This window comes from Leopardus geoffroyi, chromosome D1 (assembly GCF_018350155.1).
Source record: "Leopardus geoffroyi isolate Oge1 chromosome D1, O.geoffroyi_Oge1_pat1.0, whole genome shotgun sequence".
Classification (NCBI taxonomy): domain Eukaryota; kingdom Metazoa; phylum Chordata; class Mammalia; order Carnivora; family Felidae; genus Leopardus; species Leopardus geoffroyi.
The window spans coordinates 113,316,859-113,342,274 of NC_059329.1; the positions used below are offsets into that span (position 1 = coordinate 113,316,859).

Here is a 25,416-nt window from a genome sequence, read left to right on the forward strand (position 1 = left end):
CTCCGACTCTTGATTTTGGCTCAGGTCACCATCTCCGGGTTCGTAGTTGGAGTGAGCTGCTCCGTGCTGACAGCGTGGAGCCTGCCCGAGATTCTCTCTCTCCCTCCCTCTCTCTCTCTGCCCCTCCCTCACACCCTCTCTTCTCAACAATAAATAAACTTAAAACAAAACAAAACAAAAAAAGCCGGGGAAAGGTGTGCCATTCTCCTCCCTCCCACTTTGCTGGACATTACCTGGACATTAGCCTTCTTTCGGAGGAAGCAAGCCCACTTTCCCCAGGGGTCTCTGGAGCTTTCCAGCCTGACTCTGACTCCTGTTAGGGTTCTTAGGAGCCAGGAGCCGGGAGGGATTTCCTCAGGGTGAGCAATGCTTTTCATGCCTTCAAGTTGGGTCTGATTTATTCAAGTGCCTGTGGGCGCTTCTGGGAGAGGGCCACCCCCCACCCCCGCCACCTGCCTGGGCATCCTGGGAAGTCCTCACCCGGCTCACCTAGGTCCCTACGTTCCCCCCCCCCCATCCCTGCCTCATGGAGGAGCACCCCCAAAAGCAGGCCGCACTAGCGGCTTCACTCCTGGGCGTGATGGTCCCACTATACCGAGCGCCACAAATCACTATGGTGTGAGACAGGACAGTCCATGCAATCAGGCTTCAGTCCCGAATTTGTTGATTACTTCTAGAGGGTTGTTTCTCATTTAGGGGAACCTCCAGGGTTTTCTGCGGTTAAGAGGATGTCCTGTGAATAGACTTCACTTCTTCATGTACCGTTTGGATGGCCTTTTTTCTTTTTTTTCCTCCTGCCCACTCGTTCTGGCTGCTATTTGGCCTTTTAAACAGGGAGTAGCACATTTGATGGTCCTCTAAAGGAGGGGAGAGGAGACAGAGAGCCACGTGGCAGACCCAGAAGTGGGGAGCTGACTCAGACCCCAAAGTGTGGCTTAGTGACGTCTCTGTGTGAGTTGCCCGTGACCTGAGGCTTCGGCTCAGAACCGAGTATGTATTCGAGGAAGAAACCTGATTTATTATGACAGAAAAATGCTAACGCATGTTGAAGGACTGAATCTCGCGGAAGTCTCTGTTCTCAGTCTGACTGAGCCCTGGGTGAGCCTTGGGCAGGTGCATCAAGACTGTAGCTCGTCGAGCCACATCCTACTTCCTGAAGCTGGTGCTCGGGTGAAAGTCTGCCTTTTGGTCCTCCTGCTCGTTCGGTCTGCGTGGTGGACAGGTAGGGCTGGGTCCTCTACTGCCGCCCGTCTGTTTGGGTTTTCTTTTTTTTAGTGACTTGTCTTGTGCTAAAATGCATGTAACAAAGTCTCCCATCTTGACCAGCACGAAATGCACAATTCTTTTTTTTATTTAAAAAAAAAATTTTTTTTTCAACGTTTATTTTATTTTTGGGACAGAGAGAGACACAGCATGAACGGGGGAAGGGCAGAGAGAGAGGGAGACACAGAATCGGAAACAGGCTCTAGGCTCTGAGCCATCAGCCCAGAGCCCGATGCGGGGTTCGAACTCACGGACCGCGAGATCGTGACCTGGCTGAAGTCGGCCGCTTAACCGACTGCGCCACCCAGGCGCCCCAACGAAATGCACAATTCTTCAGTGTTAAGTATGTGCCTATCGTTGTACGCCCATCCCCCCCCCCCCCCCCCCCGGAACTTTCCACCTTCCCAACCTTAAACTCTGTCTCATGAAACACTGCCCCCCGTCCTGTCGCAGCCCCTGGCGCCCCACGTCCTACTTTCTGTCTTTATGGACTGGCTTCCTCTGGGCCCTCACAGAGCCGGAATCATACAATATCTGTCCCTGTGGTGACCGGCTGCTTCACTCAGCATCATGCCCTCGAACTTCAGCCACATGGTAGCAGGTGTCAGAGTTCCCTTCCTTGTTAAGGTTGAGTCACATACCACAGTGTGGACGGACTCCAGGTCATCCATACATCCCTCGACGGACTCTCCAATTACTTCCGTTACTACTTCGTGAATAACGCTGCGGTGAGCATGGTGTGCAACTATTTCCTCAAGGTCCCGCTTTCGAGTTTTCGGCATCGCAAGCGGAATGAGAAGCAGCATTGCCGGGGCAGGCCCTACGAGGACCCTCGTGATCCTTGGGAAAGCAGCACCATCCGAGACCGACCAGGGTGGAAATACTACCTCCTGCCCAGGGGACGAATCTGTGGCTTGGAGGCAGCAGGGGGTTGACCCTCGGCCCCAGCCATACCAGAGCCAAGACTTCGTCTTCCTCCCGAGTCCCTTTCTCTGTCCGCCTGCTTCGCCTCCTGATTCCCCAGCAACTACACGATGTCTGTGTCGGACGGTAACGTGAAGCACTGGTTACGTCCAAGGCTCACGTGGCCTCACTCAGGGTCGTGGCCAGCAGTGTCGGGGAGCTCGGAATGGCCCTTGGCGGGCAGTTAGGGAGATGTGTTCGACTTCGGGACTCATCCCTTCTTACCTGGCTGCCACCTGTGCCATGGGAGCTGCCTCCAGAGGTGTCTTTGTTGTATTTATTTTTGAAAGAGAGAGAGAGAGAGAGACAACAAGCAGGGAGGGGCAGAGAGAGAAGGAGAATCGGAAGCAGCTCCAGGCTCCGAGCTGTCAGCATGGAGCCCGACGCGGGGCCGGAACTCACGAACCACGAGACCCTGACCTGAGCCGAAGTTGGACGCTCCACTGACCCAGCCACCCAGGCGCCCCCAGAGGTGTCCTTAGATGACTTTGCACAACCTCCTAACCTCATGTTATGAGATGAGTTTCGTCCCATTTCCACACCCGTGTTGGGTGGAGGTCTAACCCGAGTGCCTCAGACTGGGGGCCCTATTTGGAAATAAGACGGAATTATCCTATTTGCAGTTGTCAGGAGCTAAGAGGAGATCATAGGGGACAAGGGTGGGCCCTGATCCAACGTGCCTGGTATCCTTATTGTTGCATCCACACGACTCCTGAAACAGAATGCTACGGGCACCAGTGACAGTCACAGCAAAGTTTACGGCAATGAGAGGCAAGGCAGACCGATCCGGACCAACACTCTTGATCAGAGTGCGGCCTCGAACAGCCGGGTACAGAGTTTTTAAGGCCGATCACATCGTTTTTATCATCCCCTGGGAACAGAACGGAGAAAGAGTTCCCAGATGAGTTAGAAACAGTTGCCGGAAGAGGTGATCATTTTAGACTTTCTGCCCCTAAGTCGCAACCAGTGGATCTCCTTGACCCTGACTCTGATGCTCTTTTCTTTGAGCTTTTGTTTCCTTCATTGGTGAAGCCTGATTTACAGGAGTATAGAGCGTAATTTACAAGAGTAAAGCAAGGCTGTTATCTCTTGACCTTCAGTGTCAGAACAAAGCTGTTAGTTTTTAAGCTACGTGTTAGCCCTACACTACAATTTAACCCTTACGTTTCCCCCTTTTCTTGTCGGTGAACCAATCCCTTGATTCATCACTAGGAACTAAGGGGACATAGTTGGACCTAATCATCATTATTTGTGTTTCACCAACTCGCCTCTTGACATACTAACCAACTGATAATGCGCGGGCCGATAGTTAACCCGAGAAGTAACAACAGCAGTGGCCCAGCTATGGCGGTGAGCAGTGACGTGAGCCAGAGGGACCAAGAGAATAAACTCTGATACCAATTATCGCTGGCCTTTTCCTTCACATTCGACCTTTCCATTTGCAGGGCAACTGGATAACCCTGGTATGTCGGCCAATTTTTGTTCTTGATCCCTGTGTCCACATCCATAGGTAACCATACAGGGGTTTTCGGGGACCGGAGCGGCGAAGCCCGTTGGCTGTTTATAATTAGTAACTAAAGTCCCCCACGAGTCCCCCACCAAGTCGCATAAATCAAACAAAAAACAAGGCACAGCGGAAGAGGTATTGGATGCTATCACCTTCCCCGTGACAGTGTCCCTGAGTTCCCAGTGGCATGGCCAAAAAGACAGGGGAGGTAATTCCATACAATCCCCCACGCTTACCATTATACAAACCCAGACAATTATTGTTCTTTTTATGCCCGCATCAGTCTTAGCTTTAAAGGATCCTCTGGGTGCCTTGGGACCTTCCACTGCTGTTCGTTATCTGCTTCCCTATCAGTCTGGGGTGTTCCCGCCTTCACACAGTTTTTCTTAACCTGAGAGTGATGAATGCAGGTTTGGACACCATCCACCTTCACGGCCGTGGACGTGGTCAGGATCACGGTGTGCGTGCGGTCCTTTCCAGCGCAGCTGCAGGGTTTTAGGCTCGTGCCTCTTGACCCAGACCGAGTCTCCTGGTTGAAAGGGGTGCGGAAGAACAGGAGGATGAGCGAAGGCCCTGGTTATTTCCTTTTGTACATGTTGCAGGCCACGAGTGAGGCCAGCAAGCGGTCCTGTTCCAACTGTTCCGTTACGTCGCCTCCTAGGTGGAGGTCTGCCAAAGAAAATTTCATAAGGGGAAAATCCCTTGACAAATGGAGTACAACGCGCTCGCAAAAGGGCAAAAGGCAGGACATCGACCCAATTTTCGCCCGTCTCAAGGGACAATTTGGTTAAGGTTCTTTTTTAGGGTCTGATTTATCCTTTCTACTTGACCCGAGCTCTGGGGTCTATAAGAGCTCTTAACCCTTACTTACACTTATAAAAAGGGGAAATTTGAAAACAATGAAATCTCGCCATTTGCAACAATGTGGATGGATCCGGAGGGAAAATGCTCAGTGAAGTAAGTCCGTCAGGGAAGGACACATACCATAAGATCTCACTCACTTGTGGCATTTGAGAAACAAAAGAAACGAACAGGGAAAAAGAGAGACAAAATCTCTTATCTAGAGAACAAAATGGTGGTCTCCCCAGGGAAGGTGGGTGGGGGCACGGACGAACGGAGGAGAAGGGGATAGTGATGAGCGCTGGGTGGCGTGAACTGGCCAACCTCTCTACCGAATATAATATAACCTGCAATCTAATATAACCCTGCAGCTAATATAACCCTGCAAGTTAACTATACCAGAAACACAACACATAAGAGGTTAACTGGGACACAGGCATGCACAGCGGGAGAACGGCCAAGGCAGCCGGGGTGATGCCTCTAGAAGCCGAGGAACGCCCAGGTCCGCCGCACCCACTGGAGGCTGGGAGAGGGCCTGGAACAGGGCCTCCGCCACAGGCTCGGAGGGAAACCGCCCTGGGCGTCTTGATCTTGGACTCGGGCTTCCGGGATGGGAGAGAATGGGTTTCCACCGTTTGAACCTGCCCGCGTGGGGCGGCCCCGCAAAGGCTGGCTGGGTCCCTCCCTGGGGCCCCCTGGTCACTCTCCACGGTAGGGACGACTTCTTTATAAGGAAAAGGAATCAGGCACCGACCACCTCACCGCCGGGCGGGGTAGTCCGGGCGCAGGGCCAGGCGGCCGAGCCTGCCCCACCTTCGCCCCTGGGAAAGCGGCTACGTGACGCCTGCGGGCGGGGCGGGGCTTCCCGTCAGGTGACGTCCGCCCGCCCCTTCCGTCGTCCTCTAGTCGGCTTCGGACCGCGGGCTCCGTTCAGTTCCTGAGCGTGGATCGGACGGGATGGCGGTGGGACGGAGCGTCCCGTGGCTGTGCGCCCTCCTGCTGCTGCTCGCGGCCTGGGTGAGTAGGGCCCGGCGGCGGGGAGAAGCCGGTGGCGGAGGGGTCGGGGAGGAGCCGGGGGAGGCGTCGGGAGGGGGTTGACTTGCCCCCGGCGCGGAGAAAGGTCGGGAGGAGTCCGGGGGCGCGGGCGTGCCCCGGCGCGGATGGGGAGGCACGGGGACGGGTCGGGGAAGAGTGCAGAGGCGCGGGCATGCCCGGGCATGGGCATCCTCGGGAGCGGACGCGGAGGCGAGCGCTCAGATGGAGGGGGGTGGGAGGGCAGGCGAGGAGTAGCGCGGAGGCCGGGGGAGGGCGGTAGGGAGGCGAGTGCAGGCGCTGGGGGGGGGGGGGCGAGGGGGGGAGCGCGCAGACCGGGGGGGAGGGGTGTTGGGGGGGGGGGGGGGGGGGGGGGGGGGCGGCGCGGCGCGCGGAGAAGTGCGGGAAGACCGGTGTGTCTTCCTTCGGAAGGTGGCGGAATCCGGGAATTCCCGGCGGCTGGGTTCTGGTGCGGGCCGCGGAGGGCGCGCTTAGCTGTGTGGCGGAGCGTGCGCCCTGGCCCGCGGTGCCGCACCCCGGTGGCAGCCAGGCGTTGGAGAGGGACACTCACTGCGAGTTTGGGGCCGCCGTCGGATGTGCCGGGCCATCGGCGAGCAGCTGGAGGAGCGCGCACGGATGTGGAAACGGCGGCGGGGGGCAAGGGGGGGGGGATTCTCGAATTTTCTTCAGTGATTCCGGCCTTTAATTCGGTGCATCGCCTTGGCCGTATTTCCTGCGGCCTAGCATTCGCACAGGAATGGTTTGGTGCACAGCCCGTTTCAAGCGTTACAAGAAACGGTTAGGTTTGCAAACCGCAGCCGGCGGAGACTCTGATTTTTCTGCCGAGGTTAGCGGCCCATCGGGGTGCGCAGTTCGGACGTGTGGCCGCTAGGGGTCCTCGCCCCCCCAGCGTTCTCAAAGTTTGGCGTCGCGGCTCCGCTCCGCTCGGTCGAGCTGTTCAGGGCCCAGGGAGGCAGGCCTCAGGCTCTCCGCACCTAGTGCCTTCCCTGAAGCCAGTTTGGCTACAGCGTCGCTGTTTTTCTGCCCCAGAAAGGATGGCTTTTCTGATTTTAGTACTCTTATTAAACAATGGCCAGTGTGCCAGCTTGAGGCGTTGGTGAAATTCCCGAGTTCAGTCTCGTGTTTTCTGCCCTGTGGGCATTCATGCCTAAGACCTCTGAAGGCCCTCCGCCCTGGGCAGCCTCTGCTTCTGCACTTGCCACGTGTAGTAAGCAGTGCCCAGGCTTTGTTCGGAGCATTCAAAATGAGGACCGCGGGGGCCCGCTGGCCGGCGTTGTCTCTCTGTCGTAGGCCCTGCCGCTGGTTGCTGGCAGCTTCTTCACTTGGGGCCATTTGTGCCGGGAATAAAGTCTGTATGGCGATGCCTTCAGACCACGTTGAACGGCTGAAAAGCTTTATCCAGAGAGCCTTTTCTTTTTTCTTTCTTTTTTTAATTGTGAATTTTTCTTTTCTGTTTCCACAATAGTAGTTGAGCTACGGCATTATGTGAGTTTCAGGTGTAGCGCAGCGGGTCAGCACTCAGCGCGTTTATACGTGTTGCGCGACGGTCATGACCGTGTCTGGTCCCCATGCTGCACCTTCCGTCCTAGGCTGGGCTTTTCATCCCTGTGACTTACGACTGGACGTTTGTATCTCCTGATTCCTTTCACCAGTTTTGCCCATCCCCCTCCCCTCTGGCGGCCACCAGTTCCCTGTATGGATGAGTCTGTTTGCATGGCGTTCGTTTATTTCTTAGATTTCCACCTCTGAGTGAAATCTGAAGGAATTTGTCTGACTTACTTCCCCCAGCATAATACACTCTGGGCCCATCCACGTTGTTGCAAATGACAGGATTTCCTTCCTTTTCACGGATCAGTAATATTCCGCTGTGTGTGTCTGTGTGTGTGTGTGTGTGTCTGTCTGTCTGTCTCCCCGCGTGTACACACCACATCTTCATCCACCTGTTGATGGACACTTAGTTGTTTCCACCTCTCGGCTGTTGTGAATCAGGCTTCGGTGAACGTGGGGGTGCACGTGTCTTTCCGACATTCTGTTCAGGTGCATCCCCAGAAACAGAATCGCTCGATTGTACACGGTAGTTGTCCTTTTCGTTTTTGAGGACCCTCCGTACTGTCGTGCAGGGTAGCTGCCCTAATCTGCGTTGCCACCAACAGCGCGCAAGGCCTCCGTTTTCTCTGCATCCTCACCGACATTTGCTACTTCTTGTCATTGTGATCCTAGCCATTCTGACATGTGCCAGGATGTTTTTCCCGGACGATGAGTGACGTTGAGCATCTTTTCATGCGCGTGCTGGCCCTCTGTGTGTCTCCATTGGAGGAATGTCTACTCGAGTCTGCCCCCCCCCCCCCCCCCGCATTTGCGTTTGTCTTTTTGTCACGGAGCTGTAGTCGGATCACCCCCTTATCGGACGCATCGTGTGCAAGGATCTCCCCCGTTCAGTAGATTGCCGCTCATTTTGTCGATGGCTTCCTTCCCTGTGCAAAAGGAGAGGGCCTTTTACTCCAGTCAACTTGGCCTTGCATCACCACGTGTTGGTTAGTGCTTTCTCAGGGTACTTTCCTCCACCGCCTTCTTGTCCCATACACTGTCCGCTTTTGCATGTGCACCTTCTGGAATGAGCTCGCCAGCCTGCCTTCAGGGGTGCAGCGGAAAGGCCTCTCTCCTTCTCCACGTGGCTGCATCACAGCCACTGGACTCAGGGTTCTCAAGCCCCTTCCAGCGCCTTCTCACAGCAGGCCGCAGGCTGGGGCCCCGGGGTGGTTCCGGAGTCTTCCGCAGCCCCTCCCAGAACCTTCCATTCTGTGAGGCTGGGGTCCGAGGGAAGAAGACGCTCACGGCAGACGGGTGTTATGTTCTTGTTAACTTAAATCCTTAGCTGCCTGCAGGCTTTTCGGGGTTCGTCCACTCGGTGCCTTGGGGGTTCGCAAACGCCGGTCGGTCGTGGTTCCCACGTGGCTTTGCGTGACTAGCAGGAAATTCTTTAGGGATTTCCTGGCACAGAAGTGAAGGGGCTGGAGGCGACTTGGAGCTTGAGGGAGGGCAGAGAGGGAGGGCTGCTGGAGCCGGGAGGGGGACCCCTGGTTAGGGGGAGCGCCATGGGGGTGTGGGCCACGGAGAGGGAGGATTGGGAACTGTCCTCATCTGCGAGGCAGGTGCCGGAGGAGTTGAGTCAGGCACTTGGGTCTGGTGTCCAATTTATGAAGGCACCGACACAACTTAGGAAACGGGGTGAAGAACGTTTTGATGTGATTTTTTTTGAAGAGTGAAAATCTATGCAAAAACATCCCGAGATGAAAACAAAGAATGGGACCCTGCACTTGGCCTGAGCCTGCCCACGTGCTTCACATCCTAGGGTTCCAACCCGGGTTCCAGTAAAAACTTGATTCACAAAAGCTGGCAAGCTCTTCGCTGATTTCATGTCTTAAAATATTGCATCATACAGTGTTTACATTGATGGCTGAATGGTGGGGGGGGGGGGGGAGAGGAAGCCTACATTTTTCCCCCGCCGTGTCCCAGCCCCCGAGGTCATGGCATGTACCGGGGGCCCCCAGAGCGCCACCACCGGTCCAGCTGAAACCACCCCCTCTCCGTCCGGTATGCTCCGGGGCAGGGAGTTGGCGCTCTGGTATCCTGAGTGCCAGATGGTGGGCAGACAGCAGCAGAGGCAGGGGCCTTGATGGGGGTGTGGTGGTGGGGGGGGGGGGGACACAACTTCCTTTAGTGTTGTTTGCCATGGGGAAGGGGAGGGACCCGGTGCCGGAAGCACTGGGAGCCCCAGCCAGAGAGGAAACAGCCTCCATTATGTTCGTGACCAGGGTGTTGCAGAAAGGAAAGCTGCTTTGCTCTTGTCGTGAGTTTTTTTTTTTCTTCCCTTTCTTTTTTTTTTTTTTTTTTTCAACGTTTATTTATTTTTGGGACAGAGAGAGACAGAGCATGAACGGGGGAGGGGCAGAGAGAGAGGGAGACACAGAATCGGAAACAGGCTCCAGGCTCTGAGCCATCAGCCCAGAGCCCGACGCGGGGCTCGAACTCACGGACCGCGAGATCGTGACCTGGCTGAAGTCGGACGCTTAACCGACTGCGCCACCCAGGCGCCCCTCTTCCCTTTCTTTTTAAAAAAGTTTTTAATTTTTCAGGTTTCCTTTTGAAATAACTTGGGACTTTTGAGGTTAGAAGAGTAGTCCGCATGGTTGTACAACAATGTGAACGGGCGTCCCGGACACTTAACGAACGGTCACTCTTAGGGGTGGTGCGTGTGTTAGCCCATTAAAAACAAAAACGAGGGGCGCCTGGGTGGCGCAGTCGGTTAAGCGTCCGACTTCAGCCAGGTCACGATCTCGCGGTCCGTGAGTTCGAGCCCCGCGTCGGGCTCTGGGCTGATGGCTCAGAGCCTGGAGCCTGTTTCCAATTCTGTGTCTCCCTCTCTCTCTGCCCCTCCCCCATTCATGCTCTGTCTCTCTCTGTCCCAAAAATGAATAAACGTTGAAAAAAAAAAAAATTTAAAAACAAAAACGAAAGGCTCAGAAAAGAACGGAAAGAAAATAAAACAGCACTGGCTTCTGCGCTTGCCGCCCAGGTCCCCCGGGGGGTGACGTGTGCGCCCCGATCACAGTGGGGGCGACGGCCGAGGCAGTGCCCTTGCCTGTGTCTGCCGTCCCGCGGATGTCCCGGAGCAGACTCCTCCGTCCTTTGTGTCTTCTGTGACCTTAACGCCGCAGACGAGTGCTGACCCCTCGTCCCACAGAACGTTTCTCGGGTCGGGTTGGGTCTGTGTGGGCGGCTTGTCGTGAACGGATTCCAGCTTGGCATTTTGGGCAGAAACGGCACAGAAGTGACCGGGGTGTCTCTTCCAGTCGTGACATCCACGTGTCCCCTCACGGCGATGCTGACTTCGGTGACCGTGCAGGTCAAGTTAGCATTTTCTCTTCTGGAGCTGCGCGGCTGTGCAGCTGTGTGGATACCATGCTTTCCCACGCGCTTCTGTTCACGGTCGCGAGCCTGCCTTGACGGGCTGTTGGCTGAGATCGTGGGCACCGTGGTGTGTGCACGATGAGCTTTCTGCCTGACGCCTGGCTAGGTGGCGTTGTGTTACTCCTTGTGAATACGAGAAGTAGAATCTAATCAGTTTCCCAGCGCGGGGAAGGAAAGAAGGGATGTGGAGACGGGGAATCGGGGAAGCAAAAGCCGGGGAAGACGGGGGACGAAGAAATGGGCGCAAAGCTGGGATCTTAAACACACGGCAGAGATGCAGAAAGCGACCGCGAATACGGTGCTGGTCCGACACGTGCACACAGGCTAACGTCCTCTCTGAGCGATCGGGTTGGGTCAGAAGGGCAAAGCCTGGCGAGGTGGGGTTTTTAAGAGCTCTGCCTGTGGAAGGACGCAGCACAGCCGGCGGGACGCAGACGGGGAAGGGAGACGGCAGACTCACCGAGGGACAGTGGGGTGACATCAGCACGGTCCGGCACGAGAGTCTGCGTGTCTGAGGACGTGCTGTGAGTGGCAGCTTGGGGGTTACGGGGAACGTCACCGAGAGGCAAGTGTGCAAATACAGAATTCACAGATCCGAGGGGAGGTCCCAGCTCGTGCGCCCCCAGCGAAGCCCACCCCCAGGAGGTGGCCGTGTGCTTCTCTGCACGCGTGTGTCTGGGCAGAGGATGCGTGGGCCCCACCTACAGATGGCCCCTCTTGATGACGCCTGTCTCCCCTTTCTGATTGAAGGTGGACCTGGCGCTCGGCGTGGCCCCGTGTGACGTGACCGAGTACCAGCCGGAGGACAGCAACCTCTGCTGCCGGCTCTGCCCCGCTGGTGAGTCCCAGAGAACCTTCCGGGGCCTTGTGGGGCTGCCTGGGGTGGGGGGGATCCCCGCTGGCTGGCGTGGGCGGACCTCTCCTGGGCAGCCGCCCCGCCCCATCCACGCCCCGGGGACTCGTGAACCGGGTTGTGGGCTTGTTTTGGTGGGTGGGGCCGGGGCCGCTGGAGGCAGAGGTGGGGGTGCGTCCCCAGGCTGGACACGCCTGTCGGGGTGACTGTGGACACCTGAGGAAGGGAAGTCCTAACAGGGCTGGGCCAGCACTGTCCTCACGCACGACACGTCCGCGGAGCCTCAGTCACCCTCGTGAGGGTGCTCTCACTTAGCCCCGTAAAGCACATGGCGGGCCGCAGGCTCCGAGTGCCTGCCGTGTCCTCGGCCCGGTCCACCTCACCTCTTGCCCAGTCACCGCCACAGCAGCCGGGCCTCCTTTGTGGGGAACCCGGTCAGCCCGCGGCCCCCACCCGTGCCTGCGCCCCGCCCACACGGACACATGTGCACGCATTGTCATTCACGGTGTCTTTGGGGGGGCCTCCACACGCGTCCGCCGTCTCCATCTGTAACCCCCGCCCCACTTGGGCCTCCTGTGCTCTGGGACCCTCGGCTGTTGCAGGGCTCCTGTTTCAGGGACCAAACATCCACACCTGGGCCGTCCACAGCTGCGTGCACATGTCCCCACACACGCGCGCGGCTCATCTGGGAACAGGTTGGACACAGCTGGCCCAGCTGGAAACCTGGTGAACCCAGCCTGGTGGCAGAGTGAGGGCTGTGGCCCCCTCCTCCCAGGGAGGTGTGATTTGCCTCCACTACGGCCTTTGCACGAGGCAAGCGCTAGACCAGGGGGGCTCCTCTGGGACTGGTCAGAGCCCTCGGTCTCTAGACCGCCAGCGCTCCCTGTAAATCAGCCCGGGGTCCCCGGGGCGCTAGGGGCAGGCACACGGGCGTTGTCAGGCTCTCGGGCCACCTCCAGCGTGTGTGGTCGAAGCCCTCCGCTCACGTGGGCCGGGAGTCGCCAGCGAAAGCCGAGGGGCACCAGGTCCCCGGCTTCTCGGACGCAGGTGGCCAAGTGTCCATTCAGAACATTCCGAGGAGGTGTGGTTGGTGAGGGCTGGTCCTCCTCGAGGGGAGGCCTCGGGAGCTGGGTTGGGTCTGCGGCGAACCCCCTCCTCACCTCCACGACCTCCCTTTCACACAGGCCGGTACGTCTTCAAACCGTGCCGGGTGAACCATACCGCTGGCGAGTGCCGCGTCTGTGAATCTGGCACCTTCCTCGCCTTCCCTAATGGCGAGCCTACTTGCCAGAGGTGCAGCCAGTGCCGGAAGGGTAAGTGGGCACAGTGGGGTCTTGGCCTTTCAACTTGGCCTGTGGGCCTCGCCCCGAGGGAGTTACTACAGGGGAACACGTATTTTTATCAGGACGGGGTGTGTGTGTGTGTGTGTGTGTGTGTGTGTGTGTGTGTGTGTGTGGTTAAGGAATCTCCATCCACAGGGCAGCAGGATTTTAGAGGTGCTGTATATGAGAACTATCTACAAAACTCTGTCTGAACTTCAATATATCAGCAACGGATTATTTTAAAAGATGTAATTTTTTTTTCAACGTTTTTTTTTTTTATTTTTTTTGGGACAGAGAGAGACAGAGCATGAACGGGGGAGGGGCAGAGAGAGAGGGAGACACAGAATCGGAAACAGGCTCCAGGCTGTGAGCCATCAGCCCAGAGCCCGACGCGGGGCTCGAACTCACGGACCGCAAGATCGTGACCTGGCTGAAGTCGGACGCTTAACCGACTGCGCCACCCAGGCGCCCCTAAGAGATGTAATTTTTTTAAAAGATAACCATTTGCATCAGCAAAGACAAAGAAAATAAGATCCTTTGAGATAAATCTGGCAAAGGACGTATAAAACGTTTACGTGAACAAACAACAGTTTGGAAAATCTAAACACACAGAGAAATACAAGACTATGGGAGGACTCCCACATTTTAAAGACACGTCGGTTCTCCGTGAAACGGTTCTGAGATTTGGTGTGTTCGCAATGAAACTCCCAACAGCACATAGCAACTCCTCATGCGTGCTGTATATTTTAAATATACGGTTTTTTATTTAAAACAAAACAAAACAAAACAAAAAAAACCCTCACAAGGGTTTTCATGGAACTCGATGAGCGGACAATTGCCGAAACCCTCCGGAAGAGGGCAGAGCGCAGCGGGCTCTCCCGCGTGGTCATATTTCGAGGCGACGGAGACAGCGTGATTTGCACAAAGGGGAAGACGGCCCCAGGGATGTGGAAAGTGGCCTGTGGCACCGCGACCGACCCGTCCACGGGAGGAAGGGCGGAATCGCACCGCGACTGACCCGTCCACGGGAGGAAGGGCGGAATCGCAAACGACGCTGGCCTGGACCGCGTGCTGTCCTTTGGTGCAGGACGGGGAGCTGCCACTGCCCCCAGGAGTGGTTCCTCCCGCGTCACAGTCCACAGGTGAAAAGTACTGTTTTGAGAGGAAGACGTGACGAGTGTTTAGGACTTCCAGGCAGCGACAGAACATTTTACGGGATTTCTGAAAACCCTACACCATAACGTCGAGGTGGATACGTGTGGCGGCAGTCGAACGACCCAGCTCCCGTTTTGTCGCGAGGCACGAAAGTTAAGCCGCGAAGGGGCAGAACCTGTTCGTGACACAGCCCACGCGTAATTCACACCTGGAGCAAAATCAGTCGTACGGTTTGGAAAAACGCTTCAAGTGGAGACAGACAGACAGACGTGGTGAAGGAGATGGGGCACGGAGTGCCGGTAACCGTGGTGAGGGGCGCCGGCGTGGAGGGACGGACGGACGTGCTGTCTTCTGGCAGCCGGATGGAGTGTCGCTGTGGATGCCCAGCGTTCGCGGGGACCGAGAACAGCGAGCGCTCCGTCCCCATGGGAGAAGCAGGGTCCGCACACCCCGCACACAGTTGGGGCTGCCCACCCGCCCCGCGTCCCGATCCAGACCTGGACAGGCTCTTGCCCGTGTGTGCTGGGACGTGGGGAGGGGTCTGCAGTCGCGTAAAGCCAGAAGCAACCCGAGTGTCCGCTGACCGAGGAGCGGGTGCGCGTGGGAGGAAACCGCGGAAGCCGGCCCCGCGCGTGCGTGGCGGGATCCCGCCTGCGTCGCATCTTGCCAAACCCATCTGGGTTTTGGAAGCTTGAGAGCGGAGTGATGCCGTGGAGGGACCGGACCGGGTGTGGGTCTGGACGTGGTGTCGAGCTGCGAGTGTGGTCGTGTTTTATCTTCATCTGTATCTCGAGTACGGTTCTTTGACATCCAGCGCGGCGGAAGGCTCTGGAAGGGTGGTCATCAGCGTGGCCGCTGCGGTCCTCGATGGCCGGCAGAGGGGGCCCTCTGTCTATGCCCTTCTCTCCCCGAGGTTTTGCTCGTGTGGGACACGTGGTGGCGGTGTGCTTTTTGTGGGGCGGACGAGGTGAAGGGCGCTACGGGCTCTCTGAGGAGCTGGCCCTGGCCCCTCGGCCCAGGCTGCAGGGGGGAGGGCCGGCTGTTAGCTCCTCTCCGCCCCTGCGTAGACGGGAGGGAGGGTGAGGACGGTTCGGCGCCCTTGACCAAGGTTCTGGGCGTGGCCCGGTGTGGGCAGGGACTTTCCTGCCCGCCCCTGCTGACCTGCGACCCTCTCCCGCCAGGAGATCAGGAGGTGGTGGCCAAGTGCTCCCCCACCAGCGACCGGCAGTGTCAGTGCAAAAAGGGGAGCTTCTACTGCAACTCTGTGGACTGCGTGGAGAACTGCCTCCGGTGTAAAAGGTCCTGGGGGCACAGGCGTGGGCCCCTCCTGTCCTCCCAGTAGTACAGACCCCAGGCTCCCAGTGGTGGTGGAGACAGTCTAAACACACAGGCAGTGAGGACTCTGTGAGGGGTGGGAGGGGGGTAGAGGGCGTGGGAGGGGACCAGGCTCTCAAGCAGAGGCCCGGCGAGGAGGGTAGGGAGCCATAGAGGGTTCTGGGGGAAGAGCAGTCCAGGCAGACAGAACGGTAGGACCGCGCCCTGCGGCAGCTGTCCCCATGGGGGTCCTGTGGCCCCCGTGGGGGTCCTGTGGCTGCGGTAACAAAGCGCCACAGCTGGGCAGCTTCGAGAATACCAACAGAAGTGTGTTTTCTCCCAGCTCTGGACACCAGGTGCCTGAAATCCAGGTGTGAGCAGGGCCGTGCTCCCTCCGCAGGCTCTAGGGGAGGACCCTGCCTCGCCTCTTCCAGCCTCTGACGCTGTGGGCGCCCCGTGATGCTCCTTCGCTTACCTTCCGTCTGCTTCTGTCTCTGCGAGGTCACCTCTCGCGTGTGTGTCTCGATGTCTGCACACGGCCTCTCTCTGTCCCGTCCGAGTTCCCTCCTCCAAGGACACCAGTCCTTGATTTAGGCCCGCCGTAGTCTGGCACGGCCTCACTGTGAACTGCTTCTGTCTGCAAAGACCCTGTGTCCAAATAAGGTCAACTCCTGGGGTTCTGGGTGGGCGCGGGTTTGGGGAGGGCCTTGTGGGGAGACCTGTACGGTGGCAAAGCCACTTAAAACAGCTCCGGTTTCTGAGGCACATTGTAAACTGGTATGACTCCGGTTCCTGCGCCTGGCGAGTCCAAAGTAAGGACTGCTTTCAGGTCTGGTGTGATCTAGGCTCTGGCTTCGCGGGGCTTGCTTGCTTGTCCCCTTCTCCACGTGCTTCCTCTTTGGCCTAACTTCTCTCTCGATGGGCATGGGGCCCCAGCTGGCAGTAGGGCCGGACCTCCTAGCCACACACAGCGCTGTCCAGGAACAGAGAGGGAGGCTCTTCCCCGGTGTGGCACAGAGCACGGGACGCTTTTATTCTCCATGAGCCAGTTTGGGCCAGAGAGCCCAGGAGAGGCCAGGCAGTGTTTGCCTGAAGGCTGGCGGGCCGTCCTGGGAGCTGTGGGTGGTGGGAAGGACGTTGCGTGCCGCGCCCAGGCAGGGAGAAGTAACGCTCTGGGTTTCTTCCCCCTTCAGGTGTCCTGGCGTTGTCCTGTCACCTTGCAATGCTACCAGAAACACGGTTTGTGCCACAGAAACTGATCGAGGGCGTCCAGGTAAGGACTGAGCTCATCTCTCTCTCTTTTTCTTAATGTTTAATATTTGAGATAGAGACACAGAGCGTGAGCGGGAGAGGGTCAGAGAGAGAGAGGGAGACACAGAATGCGAAGCAGGCTCCAGGCTCCGAGCTGTCAGCACAGAGCCCGACGTGGGGCTCGAACCCACGAACCGTGAGATCGTGACCCGAGCCGAAGTCGGCCGCTTAATCGACTGAGACCCCCAGGTGCCCCCTGAGGTCATCTCTTGAATCCAGGTCAGCAGACCTTTCCCGTAAAGGTAAAAAGCATAGGTTTTGCAGGCCCTGCGGTGTCTCTTTTCCCTCCTCAACCCTCCCTGCCACTGAAGCAAAAGCCGGAGACGGTAAGTAAACAGATGGGCTCGGCTGGGTGCCATTAAAGCGGACTTGCAGAAAAGCGTACTTGTCGTGGGCTGGGTTCCCGCGGGCCACCGTTCATAGACCTCCATCTCGAGTAAACAGCATCCTTGGTGACAAGCTGTGCCTTCCCCCCGCCTTGCGCTCTCTTGTGTTAAGGGCCTGTGCGAGACATGCCTGCTTCATACGGAGTCGCAGGCAGGTTTGTTTCTTACTTTTGATAATCATAGCTGACCCCTGAACAGCATGGGGTGAGGGGCGCCGATGCCCCACGCGGTCAGATCCGCATAGAACTTTTGATCCCCCCCAACAGCCTAACTACGAATAGTGCACTGTTGATCGGGAGCCTTAGCAGTGACGTGAAGGGTTGATTGACCCCTGTTTTGTGTGTTTTGTCTATACCGTGTGCTGTGTTTTTAATAAAGTAAACTGGAGGGGAGAAAAGGGCATTAAGTAAATGAAGGGAAAATACGTTTACGGCGCCCTACTGTTTATAGAAACGATCCACACGTAAGCAGACCCTCGCGGTTGAAACCCATGTTCAAGGCTCAACTGTGTTTGTAAATGTTGGTAATTACAAAGTTAGGGTAGGATTCCTTTTTATTCATGCTGAGGGGTCTCCCGAGGGACAGGCTCTTCGTTGAACGAGGTCCCTGTATTGTGCCCCGTGTGAGAGATCTCTGCTCACCTCGAGATCCTCACGGGACCTACCAGAAGCCGTGTGCTTTTCCTGTTCTGATTGTGTCCTGTGATGAGCCTGGGATCGGTGTTCTGCATGCTGTGGGGTAAGGGGGTCAGGCTTCGATGTGTTTTCCCACACGCACCCATGAATGACCCAGGACCGCGTTTGGAAAAGACAGTCCCTCCCACCTGCGCTCAGGGTCCCTGGATGGTGAAGGCAGTTCCTCCTGTTCGGTTTGGGGCCACACCCACCTGCAGGTTTTGCCGGCAGAGGCCCAGGGCCCCCAGTCCTTCCTCCGCACGGTCTTTGGTGTGTCCGTTCACACTACGGAATCGGCTTGTTGATTTCCACAGACAATTTCGATTCACGTGACGTGCACTTTGAGAGGATGTTTTAACACTGGGAAAAATTGGGAAGGGCCTCATCTGAGAATAAGGAACATCTCGGAGTCAAACAGCAGCACCATGCGGAAGTTGTGCCCCGCTGTCTATCCTTCCCAGCACCGGCTGCTGACGCCAATGACGTCCGGGTGGCTGAGGGTCCAGGGCTCAGATGGGTGTGCCCTGCCCCCGCCCCCCGCCGTGTCTTTGTGTCCATGAGTGCTGTCGGTGCTGTGATCTCACCAGGGTGACACCGGGACACCCAAGTGGTCATACCAGATGTCTCCCCAGGGTGGACCTGCCCTGTCCCTCGGGCCACCATGGGTGGGCCTTGCTCCAGTCAGGACTGGCCGTCCCCTGCCTCCTGCTGCCGGCTGTGACCGCTCACACCGGAGCCCCGGCCTGGGTACCAGAACCCCTAGCCACTCTCCTGGCCCTGTACGCCTCCTGCTGCTTCCAGCCCCCTGAGCCTGGGGTCCTCGTCTGGGACACAGGAAGCGTGAGCCTCTCCTGTCTCCCACTGGGGACATTCGAGATGGTGATCCGTGGGAGAGGGCTCGGGGACTTTCTGTAGCACGTGACTTGAATGAGGAGGGTGTGCCTGACCCTCCTACACCACCCTCTGTTTTGTCTCCTTCCAGAAAACAAGCGTGGGTCTGAGTTCCTCGTGCCGTGGGTGACCGTTAGCGTCATTCTTGCTGTCGCCGTCATCGTCAGTATTTATTGCTATAAAAAGAAAGGTAGGTTAGCGTCAGTCAGTCCTGGAGAAGCCAGCTCAGCAGGAGCTCACAAGTGGACGCTTGGGGTTAAGAGGTCCCTGACGGGGACTTTTTCACTTATTTAAAAAAAATTTTTTTTGTTTTTAGTGTTTGGTTTTGCGAGAGACACAGCATGAGTGGGGGAGGGGCAGAGAGAGAGGGAGACGCAGAATCCGAAGCGGGCTCCGGGCTCCCAGCTGTCCGCACAGAGCCCGATGCGGGGCTCGAACTCCTGAACTGGGAGACCGTGACCTGAGCCCGAGTCGGACGCTTCACGGACGGAGCCCCCCAGGCGCCCCGGGGACCTGTCCATTGGAAGCACGGCTGTGCTCATCTTCTCACTTGCGCTCCTGAGCTCCGGGCTCTGGCACGGGGGCCCCTGCCGCCTGCTCCCTGGCACACGGGTCTTAAGGCCAGGGTCTCAGGTCCACCGGCTGGGGATGCCGTGTCTGGGGTGCTGTCGGCCGAGAAGCAGGGCGAGGCGGGTGCTGTGTCAGCCGGGGGCTCCTGGGGCGGGTGGGCGGGGGCGCCCGGGTGCTGGCAAAGCCCCCCCGGTGGCGCTCACCTCCTGTGTCCTTCCCAGGTATGCGGGTCTGCTACCAGCCGATCGTCAGATTGTTGAAAGGTAAGTGTGCTTTCTTGCCAGTTCAAGGCGCTTCCTTGCCTCACGGAAGTCATTGTCCCCGCTGATACCAACCGTGGTCATTTCTCTTCTTTTTGGTCTTCAGGAAGGTCCGGCGGGCCAGGCGGCTTTGTGAGTACTGCCCTGGGGTTTGCCTGATGGTAGCTGCTGGCCTTGGTGGCCGCAGAGTCCCAGAAGATGCCCTGGGGCGGGGGCGGGGGGGGGGCGGGCAGGCGGCAGCCCCTTCCTCGGCTACGTCTGCTGCACCTTGTGTGGGGGCGTCCGCATGCGCCTGAGCGGACAGAGCCCCGGAATGTGCTGGTCGGGACCAGAGTGGAAAACGAGGCACGGAGGGGCAGAGGGGTTCTGCGTTGGGTCCCAGGGCTGCCGAAGCAGGTCACGACGCATCACGGAGCTCATTGCTTGCGTGTCTGCGGCCGCGGGGCTGGCTCTTTCCCACGCCCTCGGGGGGTGGGGGGCCCCTCCCTGCATCTTTGGGGGGAGGGCGGCGGCCAGGAACCCTGGTTGCTAGGCGCTTAGAGGCATCCGTCTTTCTCTGCTTGCTCCCCACCCGTGTGTGCATCTCAGAGCCGGTCTCCTCTTGGGGACACTCCGCCCCGGGTTACGGCTCACGCTAATCCAGTGTCTACCCCCCCCCCCTGCAGTCAGGTCCCATTCGAGGGCACCAGGGGTTAGAGCGTAGGCACCCAGGTGCATCTCGGAGACGCTGCGGGTTCGGTTCCAGACCGCTGCCGTGTAGCAAGTGGCACGGGAAAGCCAGGCTTCCTAGCACGTAGGAAAGTTCTGCGTGTCCCATAGTGCAGTCTCTTCGGTGTGTGATGGCCTCATCTACGCAAACCGTGCACACCTCACTTAAACATTGTATCGTGAGTGCCAACCGCCCTCCGCTCCGGGTGAGCTGTCCTCCCGGATTGCAGGTCACCAGATACAGTAATGACGACACGGGTTGAAATACGGCGAGAATTACCAGAATGTGGCACAGAGACAAGACACGAAGTCAGCCAACGGGGTCGGGAAAATGGCGCCCACAGATGTGCTCAAGGCAGGGTCGCCACGAACCTTCATCTGTAGAGAATCGTGCTTGGCAGGGAGCCTGGGGGGCCCAGTCAGTTAAGCATCCCACTCTGGAATTCGGCTCAGGTGACGATCTCACAGTTCATGAGGTGGAGCCCCACATCGGCTCAGTGCTGACAGCGTGGAGCCTGCCTGAGATTCATTCGTTCGTTCTCTCTCCCTCTCTCTCTCTCTCTCTCTGTCTCTCTGTCTCTCCTCCACCTACACATGCTCTCTCTCAAAAAAAAAAAAAAAAATCGTACCTGCAAAGTGCAATAAAATGACATACGCCTATATTTTGGGGCGGGGGCCGCTTTCCACCCACCACAGCCTTGCGTTGGGGGTCTCGGGACCCCTCCCAAGCAGCTGGTGGCAGAACAGGGAGCTCACCCCATGCGGTGTTCTCTGACACTGCACGTTTCCCGCGTAATCGTCAGGCAGTTGACATCCCCCCACCCCCGCCCCGGGTAGTGGCTTGGGAAGCACCTGTGCAGCAGGCTCCTGTGACCAAGAGAAACGCCATTGTCCTTCAGCCACTGAGAAGCAATTCGCAGCTTGAGACGGTGCGAACCGAGGTGCCTGAGCGGGACAGGCCGGCCCCCGGCACAGAAACCCAGCCTGCGGAGGAGGAGAGCCTGGCCTTGTTGCCCAAGGCCAGGCCCCACCCGGGGCCCTCAGGGGAGCCCGAGGAAAGCCCTGAGCTGCAGGCCTTGGTGGTCGGAGGAAGCCCGGTGGTCCAGGAGCAGACGTTAGAAGCCTCTGCTCCTGCCGCTCCGGAGCCCCAGGACGGGACCCAGGCGTCCCCTTCGCTCAAGAGTCTGGAGGAGGTGAGTGAAGTGTCTGCGTGGGTCCCGATGATGACGCAGCCCGTGCGTAGCGGGCATTCGCGTGCGCGGAGCTCCGCGTTAAGTGCTAACGTGCGAGCTTTCGCAGCCGTCTTGTAGGAGTGCCCTGGGGCGGCTTAAACAGCACATCCTGCCGTCCCAGTCCAAGAACAGGCCGTCGCGGGGCTGCTTCCTGCTGAGGCTGCGAGGGATGGATGGTCTGGTCCAGGCCTCCCCCCCAGCTGCCGCTGGTGTCTGGCCGCCTTCGGGGCTCCTTGGCTTGTGCTGGCATCGCCCCGATCTCCGCCTGCACTCTCAGGGCCGCGTCTCCCTGTGTACGAGTCCGCGTCCAACTTGCCCCTTTTCCTGAGGACAGGGGGCGCCTTGGAATAGGGCCCACCCCAAGAACCCTGTCGTAAGCTTACTGCGGGCAACGATCCTGGTCCCAAACACGGTCCGTGTTTACGGGTTTGGGCCTCAGTGTTTTCGGGGCGGCAGGGGGGGCACAGGTCAGCCCCTAACAATCCCCAACCCGACCTGCTGTCCGAAGGGACTGCGACACTGAGGTGGGTGCCGAGGCTCCGAGAGTGTCCTTGTCCGGGTACCGCGCTTCGGGTGTGGCAGGAAGGAGGAGGCCCGGCCCGTTGGTGTCGCACACCAGGGCCTCCCGAGCGCGTGCGTGTCTCGTTCCGCGCGGTGGACCTCGGCCGAGCACCGCCCGTGTGCCAGCCGTGCCGTCCGGGTTGCAGGACCATGGGAGATGGGCGGGCCTCGTCCGGGTGTGCTCCCCCTCGGAGGACAGCAGCAGCCCCCATCCTCTGTTGCGGGGATGTAGGGGCCCGTCTGGAGTTGGTGACACCCGAATAGGGTTTGACAAGCTGGGCAGATACCTGCCGAGTGGCACTAGCGGAGGGGGACTGTTCAGGAAGAGGGGGGAGGCCAGAGCCAGCACTTGGGGCATGACCAGGGTCTGTTTCTGAATCCTCAAGGAGCTGCGGGACAAGGTCCCAGGGAGGAGATCACGGGACCCTGGGCGGCTGTAGTGGGGGTGCAGGGAGGTCAGGAACTCTGCTTTGGATCCTGGGTTCCTGGGTCGAGTGCCGTTAGGCGTCATTTCAGGGACACGGTCTATGACTTCAGATTCTCCAAGAGTTCCGAGGGGAGTCAGGTACAGAAGTGAGGACCCTCGTCCGTCTCGGCGGGAGGCCCGGGGGGGGTCCCTCTCGGGCGGACACCTGTGCGATGCTCGCACACACTGGCATCGTCTGCGACTAGGAAACTGCATTTACGAGTGTCCTCCCTGTTAGTATTATCTGGGCCGGGACAGGTCACCCCCTGGTGACATAGTTCAGCTGTCACCTGCCCGCCCGAGCAGGGGTCTCCGTGCCACGGCGGCAACACTGTGCTGTCCCTCGGCCCGGGGCATGGCGTGTCCCGGGACCACGGGCCGGGAGACACGAGTGGGCCGTGAGCTCTCTGCCCCTGTCGGGAGCTCCCTCAAGGCCACCTCACGTTCGCAGAGCCACACCTGCCCCCACCCTGCTGCTCCCTCCCACCATGTCGTGCTTCCGTTTCGGACATGGGTTTCTTGCCCTGGGTCAATTTTATTTCTTTCTCTTCGCAGCGATACAAAAAGGAATATTTTGTCAAGGATAACTCCAAAGAAGGTACGTAATCTGAATTGCTCACTTACGGTGAGTGACCGGGCTTCGCCTTGTTTCCGGGAACCCCTGCCTGCATGAAGCTGTGGGACCTTGTGTCAGCTCAACCCGTGCTTTTTCACAGCCACTAATGGCATTAGGGGAAACAGCATTTGCCAAACATGAGTTTTGCGAGGTTCATCATGCTTTGATCTTATGACCCATTCGTGTGTTTAAGAAACACGAACGGGCAGCAGGAATGCTTTCTATGCTCCTAGATGGGTAGCCCCCCCCCCGGCTAAGAGACAGGCTGCACGTCGGGTGCTTTTGTATCCCCTCCACTAACAGTTCTGCAAGATCGCCCCATCACACGGGTTTAAAAACATGACAGTCTGAAACTCGGGCTACAAAAGTCGCCCCAGGCCTCAGATCCTAACCATGGTCCCCAGCTGACACCAGAAGGCCTTCCTGTCCCGACCGTCTTATAGCCTTTCTCTGGGGGTCAAGGGAGAGAAGGCAGGTGAACTACAGCAGACTGTGTTCTCCGACAGCTTCCTGCTTGCCCCCACCCTCGGCTCCTCCCGGGCTCGGGCTCAAGGGCTCAAGGGCTCGAGGAACCAGTTGCAGGCAGGGCGCCTGCGGGGCAAGAGCTGTGGCAGAGGTTGCCCAGCCTCCGTCTCCCAGCCCCTGGGCCTGATCACTTCCGGGAGACCCCTGAGGTCGTACAAGACCTCCCATGTCCTAGGTGTGGTGTGCTGGCCCGGGGGCCCGGCCCCGGGGCAATGGGACGGTGGGGCCACCCGTGACCTTACTCCTGGGGCCCAGCGACAGCAGGTGCCACGTGGTCATCCCAGAAATGCAACCATGTTCTTTTTTGGTTTTGTTTCTTGCAGCTACCACTAGCATCTATTATGAGTTTGTAAAGAGCAGTACGGGAAACGACTGGAAGATGTTCATGCGGTTAATTGGTCTGGATGAGACGGACATTGACTCTTGCGAATGCGAAAATCCAGGCAATTTGATGGAGCAGCGTCATAAGATGCTCTTTACGTGGAGAAAGAAGCTGGGAAAGGAAGCTTCTGTTTTTAAACTCCTGGCTGCCCTCCATAAACTGGGGCTTCAAATGTATTTGCAAAACATTATAAACAACTTAGTTGCCGAAGGTATTTTAGGCAGGCATGTGGGGACCTCCGACTAAAGTGAAGTTTTGGCATTGGATTATGCCTTTGAGCAGGACTTCAAATGGACTGGAGGTGACCTTCTTGCCCAGGTCTATCCTATTAGGAATTGTTTGAGTCCCAGGTGAAGTTGTGTGCGTTCTCTGAATTGACTTCTACAGAACGTTTCCATCAGGCAGGTCAGTTTTACGTGCCAGCCGAGAGTGTTTCCCTGCAAGGGACCGGGAGCTTCAGAGACTGCCTGTGGGGACGTCCTGCGGGGACTGGGGATTCCAGCAAGTTGTGGACTCTTGGCAGAAGGATCCACTTACTGTGTCGGGTTGATTCACATTCCTCAGCCCTCTTCTGGGTGCTGAAGCCAGGAGGGTTTGACCATTTTTCTGCCATGGCCTGCAACCGGGTCCAAGTCACTGCGATGTCCCCAGGACCTAGAACGGGGTGCCATTGTGACTGAGTGCTCTGTGAGTGTGAACAGCTCAGTGACCAGGAACCTGTACCCGGCAGCTGCAGGAGACCATCTCAGGGCTTCAGCTGGAGGCCTAGACCCCGGCCTCCTTTTTAAAAAAAATTTTAAGGGGTGCCTGGGTGGCTCAGTCGGTTGAGCATCCAACTTCGGCCGGCTCAGGTCACAATCTCGCGGTTCGTGGGTTCAAGCCCCACGTCGGGCTCTGTGCTGACAGCTCAGAGCCCGGAGCCCGCTTCTGATTTCTGTCACTCCCCCTCTCTCTGCCCCTCCCCTGCTCACGCTGTGTCTCTCAAAAATAAATGTTAAAGAATTTTTTTTTTTAACGTTTGTTTATTTTCAGAGAGAGCGAATGACTCCATATTTCTAAGCTAACCTGTGCTTAGATTGGGCAGGTTGAAAGGAGGTTACATATTTTTTTAACTCTATTTCGTAAAAAACTTTTTAATTCTAGTTCATAAAAAACTCTATTTCGTAAAAAAAAAACAAAAACAAAAAAAACCAGTCAGAGCCTGAATTCTGCTTCAGATTCTGTCTCCCTCTTTCTCTGCCCCTCACCCATTCATGCTCTCTCTCTCTCTCTCTCAAAAATAAACCTGAAAAAAAATTTTGTGAACATACTGATATCAAGATTTTGTCCTTTATTTTTACCTAATAAAATTTCTGTCTTAAGTAGCATTTCCTTTTATTTCTGGTGGGTACACAATCTTGGGTGTGATATCTTTAGCAGGGGAAGGCATGCACAGGGGAAGGAACGGACCCCAAGGATGTGATTTGCCAGAGGGAGGGGCTCTGGGAATGTCAGTGCCCTCAGAATGGGATCTCCACCCTGCCCTCCTCACTCGCCCCAAACCTCACCAGATTAGCCTACACACTTCCAGCACCAAGCCCTTCGACTTCCAGT

General features: G+C 57.6%; 1 protein-coding gene and 1 long non-coding RNA gene across 2 annotated transcripts; one reads left to right on the top strand and one right to left on the bottom strand.

The window, feature by feature from the left end:
- Positions 1–3,455: 3,455 nt before the first annotated feature.
- Positions 3,456–5,438, bottom strand: LOC123602079. The gene is made up of 2 exons (XR_006714355.1): positions 5,331–5,438; positions 3,456–4,262 (listed from the first exon to the last, which is right to left on the bottom strand). It is a non-coding gene; the product is annotated as an uncharacterized LOC123602079 (long non-coding RNA).
- On the top strand, positions 5,057–25,187 carry LOC123602078 (tumor necrosis factor receptor superfamily member 1A-like). Its single transcript, XM_045486290.1, has 11 exons — positions 5,057–5,590; positions 11,348–11,435; positions 12,635–12,763; positions 15,109–15,226; positions 16,435–16,514; positions 18,595–18,693; positions 19,295–19,336; positions 19,440–19,465; positions 20,941–21,234; positions 22,856–22,898; positions 23,765–25,187. The coding sequence occupies exons 1-11, from the start codon at positions 5,531–5,533 to the stop codon at positions 24,067–24,069; spliced, it is 1,284 nt and encodes a 427-aa protein (XP_045342246.1). The 5' UTR covers positions 5,057–5,530; the 3' UTR covers positions 24,070–25,187.
- The last annotated feature ends 229 nt before the right edge of the window (positions 25,188–25,416 follow it).